This window comes from Leptodactylus fuscus, chromosome 2 (assembly GCF_031893055.1).
Source record: "Leptodactylus fuscus isolate aLepFus1 chromosome 2, aLepFus1.hap2, whole genome shotgun sequence".
Classification (NCBI taxonomy): Eukaryota; Metazoa; Chordata; class Amphibia; order Anura; family Leptodactylidae; genus Leptodactylus; species Leptodactylus fuscus.
In genome coordinates, this window is record NC_134266.1 from 183,421,183 (window position 1) to 183,440,906 (window position 19,724).

General features: G+C 39.6%; 1 protein-coding gene across 1 annotated transcript in view; it reads right to left on the reverse strand.

The window, feature by feature from the left end:
* MYO16 (myosin XVI) overlaps window positions 1–19,724 on the reverse strand; it is a 247,923-nt gene that overhangs the window by 17,897 nt on the left and 210,302 nt on the right. Inside the window, exons 29-32 of the mRNA XM_075265275.1 lie at window positions 18,861–18,957; window positions 15,878–16,118; window positions 14,941–15,251; window positions 10,771–11,922 (exon numbers count right to left, since the gene is read on the reverse strand). Coding sequence (XP_075121376.1) covers window positions 10,771–11,922; window positions 14,941–15,251; window positions 15,878–16,118; window positions 18,861–18,957 — 1,801 coding nt within the window. The remainder of the gene's footprint in view (window positions 1–10,770; window positions 11,923–14,940; window positions 15,252–15,877; window positions 16,119–18,860; window positions 18,958–19,724) is intronic.

Sequence of the window (19,724 nt, forward strand, 5' to 3'; positions counted from 1 at the left end):
TTACAGGAGCCCTCATTGACTTCTAGTGGACAATAATTTGTGCAGAGGTACATTTAGGGGAAACAGCGGAACTACAGTATATTCAATGGCTTAGACTACCAACCGTGGTCAAGGTCCATTTACATCGAGGAAAATGGTGAGGAATTTGGTGTGGAATTTCAGCGCTGAAAAAAAAGCCTAGCAGAAAAAAGGAACCAATAGAAGTCAATGGGAGGCGCCTTTTTTCAGTGCTGAATTTCCACACCAAATTCTTCACCATTTTCCTCCATGTGAATGGACCCTAAGGCTGTATAATCAACATCAGGCTAAGCGAAGGTCATTACACACAGAGAACTAAATGATCCTGAGTCTTTCTTTTTCTTCTTAGTCGCTATCACTCCTAGTATCTTTTTCTATCTGCTATTCTGAGCTTGTATGTGTTCTTTCTTGTAATATCTTACTGTATTATCCTTTCTGCTGTAACACTCTGAATTTCCCCATGTTGGGACTATTAAAGGATTATTATATTTTATCTTATCTTATTGCCATATATGCTACAAATTGTGTGCTTACATTTTTATAGCAATTAAAGCAAAAAATATATTACAAAAAAAAACCCAACTGAACACAATGTTTGAATAGCAATAATTGAAACAAATGCTTGGTAAAACAAATGGAAAATTAAATGTCATTTAATTTTTTTTGTTTGGAGAAAATACTTTTCCAGTTATAGTTGCACCTTGACCTTAGAGTATGAGGGGTCCACAAAGTCTGTCCGCCCTATAAGAATAAACCAGTACTATAAATGGTACATGATGGGTGGGTCTCTTTAACAGATTATACTTTAGGTGTGTAATGTGTAGGAACTAGTAAGGATTAAAACATGTACATGGTTTTATTGATATGTGTGTGTGCAATCCCTGTTTTAATATGGATTTAAAGTAAGGCTTTGGTTTTTAACTACCATTTTCTGGATGCTGAAGGATCTTGCTATTAAAAACCATACTTTTGGGATCCAGGAGCTTCAAGTTACACCACTAGGAAAATTGTTCTCATTATACTTCACTTGAGTCCCAGAGGCTTAGACATGTCATGGTAAACTTTTTCAGCTTGGTGTATTTTAATAACTAATTTTCTCACCTTTTATAGAATTTCCTTTAATCATAACATAGTGTTTTTGTAGAAAATATGTGGTAATTACTTGACTTTCATTCCACAGCACAGCAGTGAGTAATATCAAATTATAAGAAATGTTTTGGTGCAATGCATGATGCTAAAGCTAGTGATACAACTCATTAATGACAGCAATTTAGATTACTGGCTTTACAAAGAGATTTGTCAACGTGTCTAGTATTCAAAGCGTATTAAAGCAACTTTTAGATATGTAAGTGAAATTTTACTATTCTCAAAGGTAATGTGTAGCTGCCCACTTAAGGAAAGGTCATAAATTTGAAAGCCGCTGTAACTTTAGTCACCATGGAAAGAATCTCTATCAGACCCCTCAGTACTCCTCTGTGTAGAGAGGACCCGTAGAGTGTATGATAGTGGTAGTAATAACAGAATCTCTTATTTCATATGTTCTAGATATAACTGTTTGACGTGACCCTCCCACACCCCCATTTTCACTATATCTTATACAGCCCCATACTCCAAGCCCACATTACAGGCTCTCAATACAGAAACAAGGGAAAGATTAACAAAAATGCAGGATTTCACAGAAAGGATCCAAAATTTTTAATAAAATGTATTACAAAATTTATTAATGACACAAATACTGCCAGCAAATCAAAAGTTGTCCAAATGTTTAGTTAGGCTTTAACCTTCATTGACATGTAGGTAAAATAAAGTATAAGGGGTTAAAAATATAATTGTGTGATTCATGGTACACAGACATAAATATTTGTTTGGAACGAATACAGTCCAACTGTACATGAACCAGTGATGATTGTGATAGACGTAAGGGTGGATTTACACTACTGTTATCCAATGTCCGTTGCTCTCATCCATCACAGAAAATATCCAGATACTGATGGAGCTTCCTTGATGGGTGTCCATCTGGATTGACCCCAATCTAAAAAAAAAGGAAGTTTTCTACCATCATGTTTTTGTTTTTTTTTACTTTTCTTCTGTTATGAAAGTAAACAAACATAACATAAGACAACAGAGAAAAACAGAGGGAGCTCTGTATGCGCCAGTTTGGGTGGGTTCACAACTGTGTCCGATCTCTGATTTGCAGGTTTCCTTCTTCTGCCCAAGAAACTGGACAGGAAACAGAAACCGGCAGTCAGTTTTTAAACCCACTCTTACTCTTACTCTGCTGCCATTAAAGGGGTTGTCCCATGTCAAGGATCCTATCAGTACTGGTACCTTATGTAAATTGAAGCCTTTTTCTAAAAAATATTGCTTTAGACATTCTGCTTTGTTTGCCTGGTATGTGAATTTATTCCTTCCATTGTTTACACTGCGTTGCTATAACCACGGTCCTATAGGACAAGTGATGTCACTTACTAAATGGAGGACAATGTGTTCAGATAATTGCACTTTGCTGATAAAGCTGAGTTTGTTATCTCTTAAGTAAACATACAGATAACTCTGAGTCCATTCTGTACAAGAATCGACAGATTATCTGACCTTCAGAAGTGTTGTTTGTCCTGTTCAATAGGAGGGAGGAGGAGCGAGAGAAATGCAGGAAGTGAGAAGTGGACACTGCATACAGCCTGGCTGAAAGGCTGAGATGGGAGAACCCCTTTAATGTCGCTTGCTGTCATCCTATGACAGATGTTATCAACGGACATTAGTAACGGAAGTGTGAATGTAACCTGATGAATGGTGATTGAGTCCATAATGTCAGTTCAGATAAGTGGTACATTCCATTATTAAAGCTACAGTTACATACTTCATATATTATAAAAACGTGTTACCTATAATGTGTTTACAAATGAAAACCAGATACAGAAACATTATTTTTTCTGAAATGTTATTCTATTTTATGCACATGATTATAATATATGTGCAACCATATTTCTAATGCTGCTGCTATAGGACAATGTACTCAGGAGATGTTTATTCAGTTCTGCTTCTGTGTTATCCACCATAAAAACAGGTGCTGCTTTTTACTGTAATTATACTGATGATAATGAGAAATTGTCTCTACAAAGCAGCAAGTGGCATCTTATTTGTGGTCAGCGTGAAATCGCAAGACTTCAAGATTGTTTTAAGATAGATTTAATGACAAGGAACATTAGAAAAAAAAAACAATTTTCTAAAAACATTTCAACTTTGATTAATTTATTTTCTGAAGATACATTACCTTTAAAAGAAATTTGGGTGTCATGTTATTATCTCAAACCGTTAAGTAGTATTAAATACTCCCCCCCCCATTGGTATTTCTGTGGAGTATGGGAGGAAACCCACACAAATACGGGGAGCATGCAAACTCCTTGCAGATGCTGTAGTTGGCAGGATTTGAACCCCGGTCCCAATGCCACAAGGCCACTGTGCCACCCTATTAAATACTGTTGTATAAAAACCGTAAACATTATAGGCATGATACTGTCATTAAGAAAGAAAAAGAAAGAAAAAAAGAAAAATTATAATATGAATGTAACATCTCTGCCTGTTCGGGTCTCTGCGCCACCCTCTTCTCGCATGCGGCGGTGCAGGAGGCGGGTGCAGTTTGGTTCTTGGCTTAAAGTTTTTGGTCGCACTGTGTGAACACGGCTCTAGTGATTGAATTTCCACCACACCCGTTTTCTGCCCTTGTTTGCCTCTGTTCTTGAAGTGTTAATTCGTGTGATTGACAGCCTGCCTTCCTGTCAACTCCAGGGGCAGGTTCTTCCTCCCTATTTAATCTTGGCTCTCATTCACACCAGTGCTTGCTATTGCCTTGTGCATACTTGCTCCTTGCTGTCACTATTTTCGCTTGCATTCTAATCCTTGACCTCTGGCTTTCCCCGACTGACTATTCTTTGGACTCCGATTAGGCACTGCATCGCTTGACTGTTACCGAACCATGGCTAGCTGACCTTCCGTTGTTGTTGTTCGTCTTGTCTGCGTTTTGTGTCCCACATATCCAGGAAGGGACTGTCTTCGTGGTTCCCGCCTATTACGTAGGATAGGGCCTGGCAATAGGAAGGGTCAGTTGGGGGCTTCAGCTTAGGGCTCACTGTCTCTTGTGTCCTGTCCCAGGGTTCAACAGTTACCGGGGAATTGCTAGCAATTGTCCTAGCAATTCCCTAACAATGAAACATAATGGTTCAATGAAAAATGTATTTTTTTAAATATTTCTGGTAGTAACATTAGGAAGTTCTATTCTCCAAGTCCTAAAAGTCAACATAACAAAAATATCAACGAGAAACTTATCTTCTGATCTGAAGAAGGGGGTTTCTATATCCTGAAATGCGTTATCTTGGACTAGGGCTGTTTTATTCCATTGGTGGGCCCTGTGCACCAATCATCTCCACCTAGAAATATCTGACCTGCACAAATTATAATGCCCCCTGATGGCCAACACACCTAAGTAGCTCTCACACAGTATAATACCTACATACCATACAATATAATGGCCCACATAATGTTCCCTTGTGTGTTGCCCTCACATTTTCATGTTCCCCTCTTGGTTGCCCCCACAGATTCGTATCCCCCCTCCTGGTTGCCCCCACATTGTCTTGTCTTCCTCCCAAGTTGCCCTTACACTGTCATGTCCTCCTCAGGTTGTCTCCTCGGTGTCAGGTGCCCCCAGGTTTCCCCCACAGTATCATGACCCCCCACACTGTAATGTCCCCCTCAGATTGCCCCCACAGTGTCATGTTACCCCCAGTGTCATGCCACCCCGATTACCCCAATAGTTTTATCCCCCCAGGTTCCCCTCACAGTTTCATGTCCTCCACTGTATGTAATAATAATAATAAAAAAATACTTACCTTTCCCCATTCCCTCATTCACTCCTTTCTCTGGTCCCGCAGTCTTCAAGGAACAACAGGTGCAATGTGAGTGTCACTACATTTGCCTCTTACTCTGAGAACAATGAATAGGTGGTGAAGCAGGGAGTGGACAGCTCCCTACTTCATTACTATTTGCAACTCATTGGTGTCCAAAGGGGGCCCCTGCCCCCTGGTGCAAGTACAACGTTTATTTATTTTAATAAACCAATAGTTAAAATTCCGGCGGTCTACTTTTGCACTATTTTTTTGTTGTTTTGAGAACGTGAATATTCCCCAGGTGCTGGTTGTCAGAGATGTTAACTGAATTTTTGCCTTGAGTGAAGGAATGCCTTGCTACAGCTCTGAGTATTCAATAATCATTTGCCTCAGTCTTGCTGGGATACATTAAAATTATAAACTTTTCAGCAGTTCATGGCAAGTGGCAGTACATGCTCAGGTCCCCAAATAGTATAGATATAAGACCAATGGGTTCCACTGCCATAGACCTGAAAATTAATCTAGATTCCAAGAAGCAGCACAACACACACTTGAAGGGGTCTCCAGGAATTTGTTACTTATGATCTATCCTTCAGATACGTCATAAATATCTGATGGGTGGGAGTTGACAGCCGGCCCCCAAACTGATCTGCTGTACATGCTGTTTGTAATGCCTATACTACATATGTTCATAGGGATAGAATCAGTGGACTCCTTGCCCTGTATAGTGACCAGACACCAATGCAGCAGATCAACTTCCATCCTAAGGATTGGCCATTGCTAATTCCTGGAGAACCCCCTTAAGGTAATGCAATATTGGTGAAGCGTATAATAACGCTCCAATGATATCACATAGTAGAAGATACATTTCCGAAGGATACATGATTTGAAGTCTATTGGAAAATATTAGTAAGAGATCAGTGCACTGCATTATTTTTGTAAGCAGAGTTGTGTTATAATTCATCCATTCATAGTTCATGCATAATATGCTCCTGCACAAGTAATAGTTACAGCAACAGCCACACAAATGTTTTGTGGGGTCAGTCATTATAGGCCGCACTTGTAGGATATATTATTTAATATGTCCACTGGTATATATATATATTTACAAGTCAAGTTTATAGTTCAAGTGCAGGAGCAAATACTGGTGATGCACGAATACTGAAGGAGTGCAAATACTGAGAGTAAAAATGGAATTTAAACAAACATGTTTTTAACACAAGCAACGTCAACCATAGAACATAATGTGCCATTTTATGGTTCAGGTAAGTCTGCATTTGTGCTTCCTGTTTTTCAAGTGGCAAATATTGAATAAATGTCATGTTCAAGTCAGAAAAAGAATGGTGAGAATGAGCAAATACAAAAAAATAAGAAAAAATGAATAAGAAGAGAAAAATAACTATATTTTATACATAGTCCTATAATCTACATCCTATTTTGCTGTCATCATAAATTAGTATTTTTTACTGTAAGAGCAGTGAGACTATAGAATATATTGTGATGGTTGAATCATTGAACAATCTCAGTTAGTTATGGATACTAGATTTCTGGGAAAGGGATGATGATCCAGGCATATGTTTTTGCCATCATTAGAGTTAGGCAGGATTTGCTTCTCCTAATATGAGGCAATTGACATCCATATCAAGTTTTTTCTTTTTACATCCTGTGGATCAACCCAGTAGAATTATAGGTTGAACTTGATGGACTTCTGGTCCTTTTTCAGCCATAGCACCCTAGCCAGGGGGAAAAGGTGTACTATTTCTTATCTAACAGACACAGTTGATGTATAGAGACTTATTTACAGGCAATCCTCCATAGAGGAGTCTCTGGTTGCAGAATGTTTTGTTTAAACACCAAACATAAAATTATTATGTGACTATTATTACTTTCACCTTGATGCGAAGGTCATGGATGTCATAGACCAAAGCTAATAGCTTTCCTTAAGGAAAACATAAATAATAAATCAGCATCTAATTCTACGAAGAAAACAAATCCATTGAAATTCAAGGAAACATAGTGCACATGTGAATATCAAGCATGCTATTTTCTACGAGTACAGTTAAAAGGAGGAGAAGGACGTGATAAAATGTCATGATGATTTTCTATAAAGTATTTTCTTCCAGGTTTCCTGGAAGATGTTCTGCAAGAAGTAATTATCAAATTATAAGTCAAGTATGAAGTTAGCTGGGCACAGAAACCATACTGTAGAGGTGAATGCAGGATACACTGAGCCAGGCAGTGTCCTCATAGGAGGCTGTCATGAAGCTAATTAAGAGTTTTCATGAAATGTGATATATTTCGGAAAGATGCCACCTGCTTCCAAATCTGGGAACTGATTTCTATTTATTTATACAGTTCTATGCTGCTAACAGCGTGTCACAAAAATAATTTTGCATTAACATGAAAGAATGCTACAGGAGTATTATAATAAAGCCAATGCTAAAACCATGTTAGCAATGCAGACTGCCTCGAGCCAGTACAACCAGCAATTTACAGTTTTTTCAAGAAGTTAACTTCTTTACCCAATTAATAAGATTCATAATTTAATTTAATAATAATAATTTAATTTCTTCACATGGCAGTCTTTAATGAGTATACCAAGGAATATATTGGGCAGTATTATAAAACTTTAGTTCAAATCTAATTAGGAGTAAAATATTCATAATACACAGAATATATTATAATAATAGCAGTAATAAGGAGCTCACAAGACATCACAGGTTTGTAACTCAACTCCCTCGCCTGCGGCCATCTCGGGACCTAGAAAGGAGCAACCCCAGCGTCATATATTTGGTGTGCATTGGACGGACCGTCTACCAACAGCACACTCCCAGGTGCGCTGCCCCCTATATGTTACCAGATACTACTCCCACTCTGTTGACCAACTCACTGGCCACTGCCTCCTTGGAGGGAGGCCACACAACTTGACAAGGACCCCCGAAGCCTTTTGAATCACATTCATTTCCTATAACAGATAGGAGAGTTATGCAGACTTAGTGCTCACCTTAGCATGGTGCCTGCATGTGCTGACATAGAGGCATATGTCACCAGACTGCAACAGTCTTACAAAATGGAATTATTAGCAGTGTGTGCTAAGGTTCAATAGCTGGAGAGCAGAGTAGATGTGTTAGAAACTTCTACTACCAGGATGCCTGTTTTTTTCTGGCACTGAAGCTTCTCCTGGACTTGTCAATTCTTAACCATGTCCCTTATTCCTGGGGTCTGTCTGCAAGTTCATTAAAGTCAAGTTCACATCCTGACACAAACAAGTAATGTTCTGGCCTTCACAGCTGCCCTGGATCTGCCTTCTGTGACCATCCAAAATTAGCCCTCTGTACTGGGGGCCTAAGCCTTGACCTTAAGCCTCCACAGACTCTGAAGCTGCAGGAGAGCGCAAGCCTCATTGACATCCTGGCCTCAGGGTCTCCTGCCTCTGTGTACTGATTTGCTGAACTATCTCTGATACTATAATACTGCTCTTTTACCTTCTGTTTTTGAATCACATGGCCCTCTCACCCACTAGGCTCCGGTCTTGGTACAAGGAGGGGCCCTGCCGATGAGGTGATTGTTGTGTGTGCCATGGGGTGTGACAATAGAGCTCTTTATTTGAGTACCAACAGAGGAGCATTGTAGCCCTTTTGTTCCTTGTGTCCCCTTGTGGGGAATGCTGCAGGCTCTGCAATATGCAGTTTATTTGCCTGGTTGCATTACTTTCGATCCTGCCTTTTTGACAGTTGATTGCTTCATGTTGTTTGCATCGGATCCTCTTTTTAGGTAGCCCGGGCGCTCCGGGGAGGGGGATAGACTCCGTCTCTAGAAAGTCCACCTTCCACTGGGTACCTTGTGCTACTAAGTTGCATGATTATCAGCTTAATCATTTTTCCCTACCCATTTGGGGAGGATTTTGCTCCCCCACTTAATGGTTGCTGTTTGTGTTCATTCCAAACCCCTGCTCCTTCCCTTGCTCTCTGCCAACTGTCCCTCATCTCTTTGTTTGTTGACTTGTTCATCTAAACCCAACCCTACCCCTCCCCTTCCCCAGCCATTGCATATATACAGTTCTTCTCCCTTAATGCCAGAGGTCTTAATGTCCACCAAAAAAAACCCCTGATTTTATACCAGCTACATAAGAAACGCTCACATATTTTGATCTTGCAGGAGACCCACTTCAGGGAAGGCCACATTCTGGACATTCACAGCAGGTACTACCCGACCTAGTTCCACAGCATGAACCAAGTCATGAAAACTAAGGGAGTCTCTACTGATTTGCATAGATCTCTTCAACACGAGGTACTGGGCACATTACTTGGTCCAGAGGGTCGGTTTGCCTTCTTGAAGCTACATATAGATGGATCCATAGTCATGGTATCAGATTGCTACCTCCTCAACCAGGGAAAGATTACATAACATAGGGGGCTGTTTTGCTGACTCGTCGAGTTTAGCATTTGGATGATTAAGCTGGGTGGCAACTTTAACTTTGTCCTCAAACCATTGGTCCAATTTTGGCGGCTTAAGAAAGCATGTGATGTGCCTTGTTGATGTCTGGTGGATCCTCCATCCCAAAGACCGTAACTACACCTACTTATTCCCTATTTACAGTTGCCACTAAAAGTCCACCAGCACTGACAGATCATGTATTTGTATTGATCATGATAAATGATCAATACAAAGTCCAAATAAAGTGGCAGTACTGGATCCTAACCATAACCTAGTTATATAGGTAGAAAGACACAATCCAATCTAAAATAAGCTCTGTAAATAGTAAACACTAGAGATGAGCGAGTAGTACTCGATCGAGTAGGTATTCGATCGAATAAAACGGTATTCGAAATACTCGTACTCGATCGAGTACTACTAGCTGTTCGAAGTTAAGATTCGATGCAGAACCAGCATTGATTGGCAGAATGCTATACATTGCCAATCAACGCTGGTTCTTCTCTTACCTTTAGAAGTCTTCTCCCTGCGCAGCGTCCCCGCGTCCTCTTCCGGCTCTGAATTCACACTGCCAGGCATCGGACCTGGGCAGAGCCGACTGCACATGTCCGCTTGTAGTGCAGGCATGCGTAGTCGGCTCTGTCCAGGCCCGATGCCTAGCAGAGCGAATTCAAGGCCGGAAGAGGATGCGGGGACGATGCGCAGGGAGAAGAATCCAGCCCGACCCTCACTCATGGACTTGGTAAGTAGAATTTGATCGAATGTTGCGTACCCCTGAAACGAGCATTTCCCCCCATAGACTATAATGTGGTTCGAAACCCGTTCAAACAGTCGAACAGTGTGCGGCTGTTTGAATCAGATTTCGAACCCCAAACATTTTAGTGTTCACTCATCTCTAGTAAACACCACAAGAAAAAACGTAAATAATTTAAAAACAACTCATTATGAACTTTAAGACCATTGGATCAAACTGTATTTTACCCCCTCACGAACATCTGCTGTATAGTACAGCTGATTTCGGGTATTTAAATATGGCAGCTGTTCAGGAGCTGAGTGACAACCATAGCTACCAGGTCTACATGTGCTGATTTCATTTAGATTCAGCTAAACTATTAAATAAAACTAAAATTATTAACACTTCTATTTTTAAAGCATCCTTACTTTGCAGTATTTTTCCATACCTGTCAAATAGTATTGTACACACAACTAATCTACAGAAGTAGCACTATTTAACATGGCTGCCTGCAATATGATAACTTTCTGTCCCATGATATCCTATCTCAGAATACAATAAAAGCCAATGACTACTCTTTAGAAGAGTTTAGTTAATACTCTGTGTTATAGTGTTGTTATTGAGTCATGTTAACCTTAGCTACATACATCTGTGTATATATTGTATATCCTAGTGCTGGCTGTCTCAATATTACTAATAACATACCTTCAGGTTCACGAATCCTCCGACCAGCAGCAGATTTCCTCAGTAGACTTCTTCCTGAATTAAAGAGCGTAGTTAACTCATCAAGTGGACTAGTAACTTGGCTTGTATTAGCGACACTGGTTTGGAATGAAGAAGGAGATTTTGCTTGTACTGTCCGTGCAATTTTCACCGGAGAAGAAAAGGGCATTTTGGTCATTGTGCTACTTGAACTATCCGTTAAAGTAGGGCTGGATCTAGACAAAGATCTTAATGTCTCTGAATTTATAGTCTTTTTAGCTGTATTAACTAATAAAGCATATGGAGTCTCTGTTGGAAAAGCAAAGTGTGTTGATGACTGGTATGAAGCTGAGGATGGTTGTACCGGGGGAGTAGAAGGTGGAGACATTCTACTTGACACACTAAACACAGTTAGAGCTGGTGATGATGGTCTTTCATTTTCTCCCTTTTGGTGTTTTAGACACTGTGGCGATAAAGGACTAGAACATTCAGATTGTATAACATAGTTAATATTTGTTTCAAGAACAGGGAGTTTTATAACTTCAAGTGGAGTCAAAGGTGATTCATCAGAAGCAGGAGAACAAGTTACTGGAGCAGGGGGAAATACCAGAAGAGGAGGTCTATGAGGAAGAAGGTTTGGGAATGGAGCTGGGATATCACATGGTTCCTTGGACTGCACATCTTCTTTTTTACTGCCCTTATAACCATCAACTGTAGTTAAGTTTATGTTCTTTAAAAATAGTTGAGAACTCCCAGTTGTCACAGTATTGCTATTAATTTGATCAGGATGGAAATATTTCATTTCTTCGTAGACCGCTTCTCCCTGTTCTGGACTGTTGGCCTCGGTGGGATAATTTTTCTTGGCATTTCCAACCATTTCAATATATACTGGTTCATTTTCATCTTCTTCCCGTGACATATACAAAGTTAGATTACCTTGGTGAGGTCCATCTGCAGAAGCTGCCCTTTGCATGGTTCCAAAGTCACGATGACTTCTTTTGATTAACATACTTAATGGCTTTCCTTCTAATCTGTGAACACATATTTCCTCATAAGAGCCACTTAGTTTTGTATTAGGACTCCTTTTTGGTTTTGGTGGTGGAATTTTTTTCATTGTGCTATAATCATCACTATGTGGTCTTGGCCGAGACAAAGCTGGAAATAAAAAAAAAATATATATATATATATATCATCCTAATTTGTCATTTTGGTAATTATTAAGACAAGTCATCTGAAACAAATGTATTACTTCTATTGCATGAATTGAATACATGAATACTGTATATGTAATAGTAAGTACATTATTTGAGTTTTGATTTGAAAAATAGAAGCAAATGTTTATTATGTTGCTCATCCTGCCATTACCAACTTGCCCAAGCATATTGCCGCCACCATGTTACAAAGCTCTGTACAATTATGAACAGCATGGCTATGTTGTATGTGTCACTTTTGTAGATGTGGAGAGAAACAACTTCGAAGTGTTATGCAAATGAGACAGCTGGTGCCATGGGGATGGGACTTCATCTCATCCTGTGTAGTGGAATTTTATCCCCCCACTGCTATGACAGCACCCATCGTACTTATGGATGGGTGCGCAAACTCATTTGCATAATACTTCAAAGTCATTTTTTCATAAGGCTACATAATGGCCATGTGTACCTTTTATTTATACCACTTTAGGGAGTGTCTGATCGCTGTTTATTCAAATATTTCTGGTAGGTGAAAAAGTGAAAATTTTTGGTTCAGCCATTTTGCTTTCTACGGAATTCCTGGTATTGGAAAAATATTTTAATACGGCTGCAGTTCGGACATTTTGGATGTGGGGATGTCACATGTGTTTATGTTTGGTTTTGTTTGATTTATGTTTTGGACGAGGCATCTAAATGGTTAATGCCCGCAATCATAATGGGCTCTGATCGTGGGCATTGCCAACAGATCTTTGCTCTGTAATACAGTCCTATGAAAAAGTTTGGGCACCCCTATTAATCTTAATCATTTTTAGTTCTAAATATTTTGGTGTTTGCAGCAGCCATTTCAGTTTGATATATCTAATAACTGATGGACACAGTAATACTTCAGGATTGAAATGAGGTTTATTGTACTAACAGAAAATGTGCAATATGCATTAAACCAAAATTTGACCGGTGCAAAAGTATGGGCACCTCAACAGAAAAGTGACATTAATATTTAGTAGATCCTCCTTTTGCAAAGATAACAGCCTCTAGTCGTTTCCTGTAGCTTTTAATCAGTTCCTGGATCCTGGATGAAGGGATTTTGGACAAACAATTCAAGTTCAGTTAAGTTAGATGGTCACCGAGCATGGACAGCCCGCTTCAAATCATCCCACAGATGTTCAATGATATTCAGGTCTGGGGTCTGGGATGGCCATTCCAGAACATTGTAATTGTTCCTCTGCATGAATGCCTGAGTTGATTTGGAGCAGTGTTTTGGATCATTGTCTTGCTGAAATATCCATCCCCGGCGTAACTTCAACTTCGTCACTGATTCTTGAACATTATTCTCAAGAATCTGCTGATACTGAGTGGAATCCATGCGACCCTCAACTTTAACAAGATTCCCGGTGCCGGCATTGGCCACACAGCCCCAAAGCATGATGGAACCTCCACCAAATTTTACAGTGGGTAGCAAGTGTTTTTCTTGGAATGCTGTTTCTTTTTGGACGCCATGCATAACGCCTTTTTTTTATAACCAAACAACTCAATCTTTGCTTCCAAAATGAAGTTGGCTTCTCCAAATGTGCTTTTGCATACCTCAGGCAACTCTATTTGTGGCGTACGTGCAGAAACGGCTTCTTTCTCATCACTCTCCCATACAGCTTCTCCTTGTGCAAAGTGCGCTGTATAGTTGACTGATGCACAGTGACACCATCTGCAGCAAGATGATGCTGCATCTCTTTGGAGGTGGTCTGTGGATTGTCCTTGACTGTTCTCACTATTCTTCTTCTCTGCCTTTCTGATATTTTTCTTGGCCTGCCACTTCTGGGCTTAACAAGAACTGTCCCTGTGGTCTTCCATTTCCTTACTATGTTCTTCACAGTGGAAACTGACAGGTTAAATCTCTGAGACAACTTTTTGTATCCTTCCCCTGAACAACTATGTTGAACAATCTTTGTTTTCAGATCATTTGAGAGCGGGCTGTCCATGTTCGGCGACCATCAAACTTAACTGAACTTGAATTGTTTTGTAGAAAGAAATGGTCCAAAATACCTTCATCCAGGATCCAGGAACTGATTAAAAGCTACAGGAAGCAACTAGAGGCTGTTATCTCTGCAAAAGGAGGATGTACTAAATATTAATGTGACTTTTCTGTTGAGGTGCCCATATTTTTGCACCGGTCAAATTTTGGTTTAATGCATATTGCGCATTTTCTGTTAGTACAATAAACCTCATTTCAATCCTGAAATATTACTGTGTCCATCAGTTATTAGATATATCAAACTGAAATGGCTGTTGCAAACACCAAAATATTTAGAACTAAAAATGATTAAGATTAATAGGGGTGCCCAAACTTTTTCATAGGACTGTATGTAATGATATGACAAATATGGCAGAAAAGAATAAAGCCAATGGTTGGCTTAGCTACTTCTGCTCTATAACATTCTATCACATAAAAGACTACAGCAACATTTGATAGATTTTCTTTAAAACTATTAAAGCTCATAGGAAGTCAGTGATCCATTGAAGCTACTGTGTGATTCTTATACATATGTGGCAGTTCTTCCAAGTTGTCTTATAACTGTTCAGACTACAAAATATTTAACAAACAGTACAGATAACACTAGCGTTATTGGGGTCCACCACTGCCATCTGTCAAAGAATGAGAGCAAAGGACATTAACAGTAGTAGAGTTACAGAAAGAGCCTTCTCCATCTATGTTTGTTCCGATTGACTATAATGTAAACAAAAGGATGGACACTTTCTTCTGCCATGTTTGCTTACTTTACTTTGTTTACATACAGGAATTTTTCTTCCATCAGAAACCTATAAAACATGACAAAAGAAAGCTTCTGTCACATTACATGGCAGACACCAGACAGAGGGGGCTCCATCTGCATCTGTTATTTAATGTCCATTGCTCCCATCCTGTGACTAATGAGAGCAACGGACATTAAATAAGGGAATTGTGAACTCACCCAGACAATTGTAAACTTACCATCATTATCAATTTCCTTAGTAGCTGCGATAAGACAGGCACTAACAGCTTCATATGAAGCACTTAATCTTGTGGTGGGATTTCTCTTTGGTTTTGGAGGAGGCTGTTTCCGAGGAGACTGTAGATTACCACCATCATCAAAGCTTAATACTGTGTGCAACGAAAGGGACCTTGCAGATGCTCCAGATGCTGAGCGAGACAAGCTACCAGTGGTAAATGGAGCCATCACAGACGAAGAATGAAAGAGATTAGGTGTGGAACGATAACCTACAAGCCGGCTTTCCATAACCTTCCCACTCATTTCATCAGTTCTGAAAAAAAATAAAGAATAATAATAATAATTATAGTTCACATTTAAAGTAATAATACAGATATTATTAGAGATAACCCCACAGAGTACCAGGTCTTGGTATTTCCACTAAGACCACACAAAATTTTGGGTTTTCTTACCATCTAATAACTATTTTATTTTTGCATCAGCAATGTAATATGGGCTGTATATTGCAGAAAACAAAATCCCATTATTCCACCAGTTTTTTTTTCCTTTTTTTGTGACAATTCTGATTGCAAGTGTACACTATTTACAAGATTTTTGGTATAGGTTGTGATGGTTATGGAGACACCAAATGTGGGGTTTATATTAATGTATATGTTTTTATATTTTTATTTACATTTTGCTTACATTTTCAACAACACTTAGTTTTTGTATACTTTTTTTTAATCCCTTTTAAGATGCAGGGTGGTTTGTCTGTTTTTCTGCCTACATCAACTCAATTCATTGGGAATATAAGAGTCTGACTGTAGCTAAGTTTATGTTCTCAGTACAATTGTCAATCTCCCACCAATGGTAAAAGGTTGTAATTAATTGGTTAATAGATTAAAAAATTATCTACCACCATTGGTATCCTATGAATGTCTATAGTATGTGAACATATACCTGGTAGAAATATCATTCTTATCACCACATGGTCCCGTTGCATCATGATTTACTTCTGGATCAGTGCGAAGTTTATCTTTCTCACGGGCAATGTCAGACGCATTCTGAATAACCAGAGAGTGGTAGGCCTTCTGTCCAAGGTTCTCCACGGTGAGTAGAAAATCTTCTAAACTAGTATCCTCACTTTGTTTAATGTTCATTTTCTGGTGGAGATGTTGGCGGGCTAAAAACCTCCTCACAACTACAGTAAAAAAAAAAAAAAGCATAAAATGTTTCAAGCAAGTTTTTCTATTTAATAGTAAATACAGCTTGTGGCATGAAAGGGGATTCTGAATGTTTAATCCCCTGCATCAGCCCTCAATGCTGCAACTGAGGGACTACATTGTATTTCCGTGGCAGCCAGAGGCCATGCTTACAGCGGCCTGTAATAGGCCTATAGTAATGACAAGCCTGGGAGCCTTCAATAGACTCCCATTTGTCATAGCAATGGATTGCTGCTTTAGCTCTCATTCAGGGTGACAATGATCATCATGAAAATGTGGGCCCCCACATGCTGCCAGTAAAAAGATGCCTTGGTATGTTTGATTTAAGAGTTGATGCCCATGGTCAAGCCTATATTACGGTAGAAACAAGATTGGTACGGCAGTCGCTCAGTTCCTGAGCACCCACCATGTTTAAAGACCCGTAAAAGTATTTCAAATGTTGGGAAATGGTTAACCCTACAGCATCTCATTGCTAAAAATTGTTAAGCTAAGTTTTTAAGATGATACTGTAGATATTTAAGATACTTTTTAATATCACCACTGTCTTATTTCACTACTGTCATATTTTATGCTGCATTCCTTGTTGTATACATATGCAATAGTTTGAATTGCCATCTATATAATACACATATATACATTGTTAAAAGAACTACAGACAGTTGCCAGAAGTACTGTATCTAAAAAAGTGACTTATACAAATTTATAATTTCACCATTTTATAAAATTTCTGATTTCTGTTATTTTTTACATCCAAAGGCTTGTCCTAATTATGACCAAAACACAGATTTTTCCAAAAATGTGCTCAATAACAAATAAACATTTGGGCTGCAGTCATAGTGTTCTAAGATCCCAGCCATTACAGCAGAAGCCTGTTTGTTTACATGGGCATAATTGTAGGTCTTTCTAGTGCGTTCATTAGAAAGTACAGTACATAAAGCAGGTGTTGAATGTTTTGCTCTGCTCCTAGTGAAAATGAAATCATGCTGAACACAGGTTCTTTTAGGTTAAGGCCCCATGGGATATCCCGCAGCAATAAAGGGCTGCAGGAAAAACCACAGCAGGAACGCATTGCAGTTCTTCCCGCAGCACTTTAAACAGAAAGTTTGTGGAGTTTTCCTGTGCGAACTTTCTGTTACAATTATATCTATGTGGAAACTACCAGTGTTTCCGTAGATATAATTGACATACTGTGATTTCCAAAACCGTGCTGGTTTTGGAAATCATGGTGTGTCTGCACCACAGTTTTTACCGTAAAGTGGGCATGGGATCTACTTTGCCGATTTTTCCTGCGGCGTTACCACCACAGGCTAATTGTGGAGTTTCCGGTCTGTGGAGTCCCGACCTTAAAGATATCCTATCATTAGAATCCCTTTTTTTCTAACTAACACATAGGAATAGCCTTAAGAAAGGTTATTCTTCTCCTACTTTTAGATGTCTTCTTCTCGCCGCCGTTTGGTAGATATTACATTTTCTGTCTTTATGCAAATGAGTTATCTCCCAGCACTAGAGGCGGGACCCAGCACTCAAACAGCACTGGGGGCGTCCCCAATGCTGCGAGAGAACTCTCCAGCGATGCCTCTATCTTCTTCAGGAACCAGACTCTACGCGTCTTCTTCCGGCCTGCCTTTTAATCTTCCATGCATGCGCAATCAGCTCTGCCAGTGCGCAGAGCCAACTGCACCTGCACGCGGCCATTTTTTTGTGGCCGCTTATGTGACCTCCTGTAGTAAGCGGCCACAAAAAATGGCAGTGCAGTTGCAGTTGGCTCTGCCTGAGGCCCGCTATCAAAGTTGATTGCGCATGTGTAGAAGATTAAAAGCCAGGCCGGAAGACGACGCGTAGATGCCGGTTCCTGAAGAAGATTGAGACAGCACTGGAGAGTTCTCTCGCAGCACTGGGGATGCTAGAGAACTCATTTGCATTAAGACGGAAAACAGAATATCTACCAAATGGCGACGTGGAGAAGACATCGAAAGGTAGGAGAAGAATAGCTTTCTTAAGGCTATTCCTACGTGTTAGTTAGAAAAAAGGGATTCTAATGATAGGATCCCTTTAAGAAGAGACTAGATTACAAGAATAAACCATAACCCCCAAACTTTCATTGAATTCTGGTGAATAGAATTATTTTAAGGGCAGAAGTTGACAGAACTGAAAAACAACAAACACACACACAAAAGTTTTAATAACGGTTTAAAAATAATTTTTTTTGAAAGGGTCTTTCTTAACTATTGAAATGTAACAGATCTTCCTTGACATTTCCTCATATGACTGGTCTTCATTTCTTTGAATGTAGATTAACTAAATAATATCATTAGTAAAAGTAAAAGAAAAAAAGGAAGAAACCCTAACATCTCTTACAATATTCCAAGTCCTATTGTAAAGGACAATGACAGCTTACTATTGGCTGTGAGGCATACACCTCCGTGCTCATCCAAAATATGAAAACTGCATGTCACAGTGGTGATGGGTGGTTAAGGTCACTTCAGGTCATTTTTAGGTATTCAAATGTTTTTTTTTTTTACATATACAAAGTGCAGGAATTGTTCTTGTGAACACAGTGAGAATGTCTTGTGGTTTCATCTCTCTGACAACTTTGATATAGTCTTTTTACAGGATAGTCAGATTACAGGGTGCTTGTTATAAGTAACCTTTTATAAACTAAAAAAAACCTTGCACTAACAATCAATATTAATCAAAAGCAGCTAATATTTTACTTTTACCTTTCTGGCAAAGTATTATTTTCCTTTGTAGCTGAACACACATGTCATTAAGTTGATCAGCTTGCCAGTATTTCAGGAAAACTTTTCGCGCTCCAATCTAGAAAGAGAAAATAAAATGTCCTCAGCAATGCGCATAACTACAACTTTACACAAAAACACGGCCTATAGCTACAAAGATTTAAGGGAATCTGTCACCAGATCCCAGCCACTTAACTCTCTGGAGCAATGCCAATGACGTCTCATTTGCACATTGACAAAAACAGTGATATCTCTGCAATGGAGGTGCCAGTTCCGGGATAAATTAAAACTTTACCCCTAAGCGAAACCTCCTCTCCCCCCATATCTTCTAATTTAAACCCTTAAAACAAAAAATGTATATTTACCCATATGCCTAGGGCAGTCATGTGACCACCCCAGGCACATTTTCTGATTTCCTAGTTACATCCTGTTTTGCTGTTTCCGGAGATGGGAGGCCACCAGTACTCCTCTCTCTCTCCCCCTCAACCAGTCCCCTCATACTCACCAACACTTCCTCACTGGCCGTTGCTTACTTCACAAGTGAGACAGAGCCGACACCTGCGCATTAGAACACCTGCAAAAGTAAAATGAAGCAGCGTTCTATTGTGCAGGCACCAGGACCAGATCCCAGGTGCGGGCAGAAGAGGGACAGCGGCACCTCAAAGCCATCTCCAGGATGACAAAATAGATAAGTATGATGGGGTGTGGAGGGGGTTGGGGGACTGAGTTAGTTATCTAGGTAGGCAGATAGAGCTAGTAGTCCGCGGCCTAGATAGAAAATGGGGAGGGGGGGGGGGCTGAAAGGGAGGAAATTAGGAAATAATTGAGTGTACTGCATTGCATCAT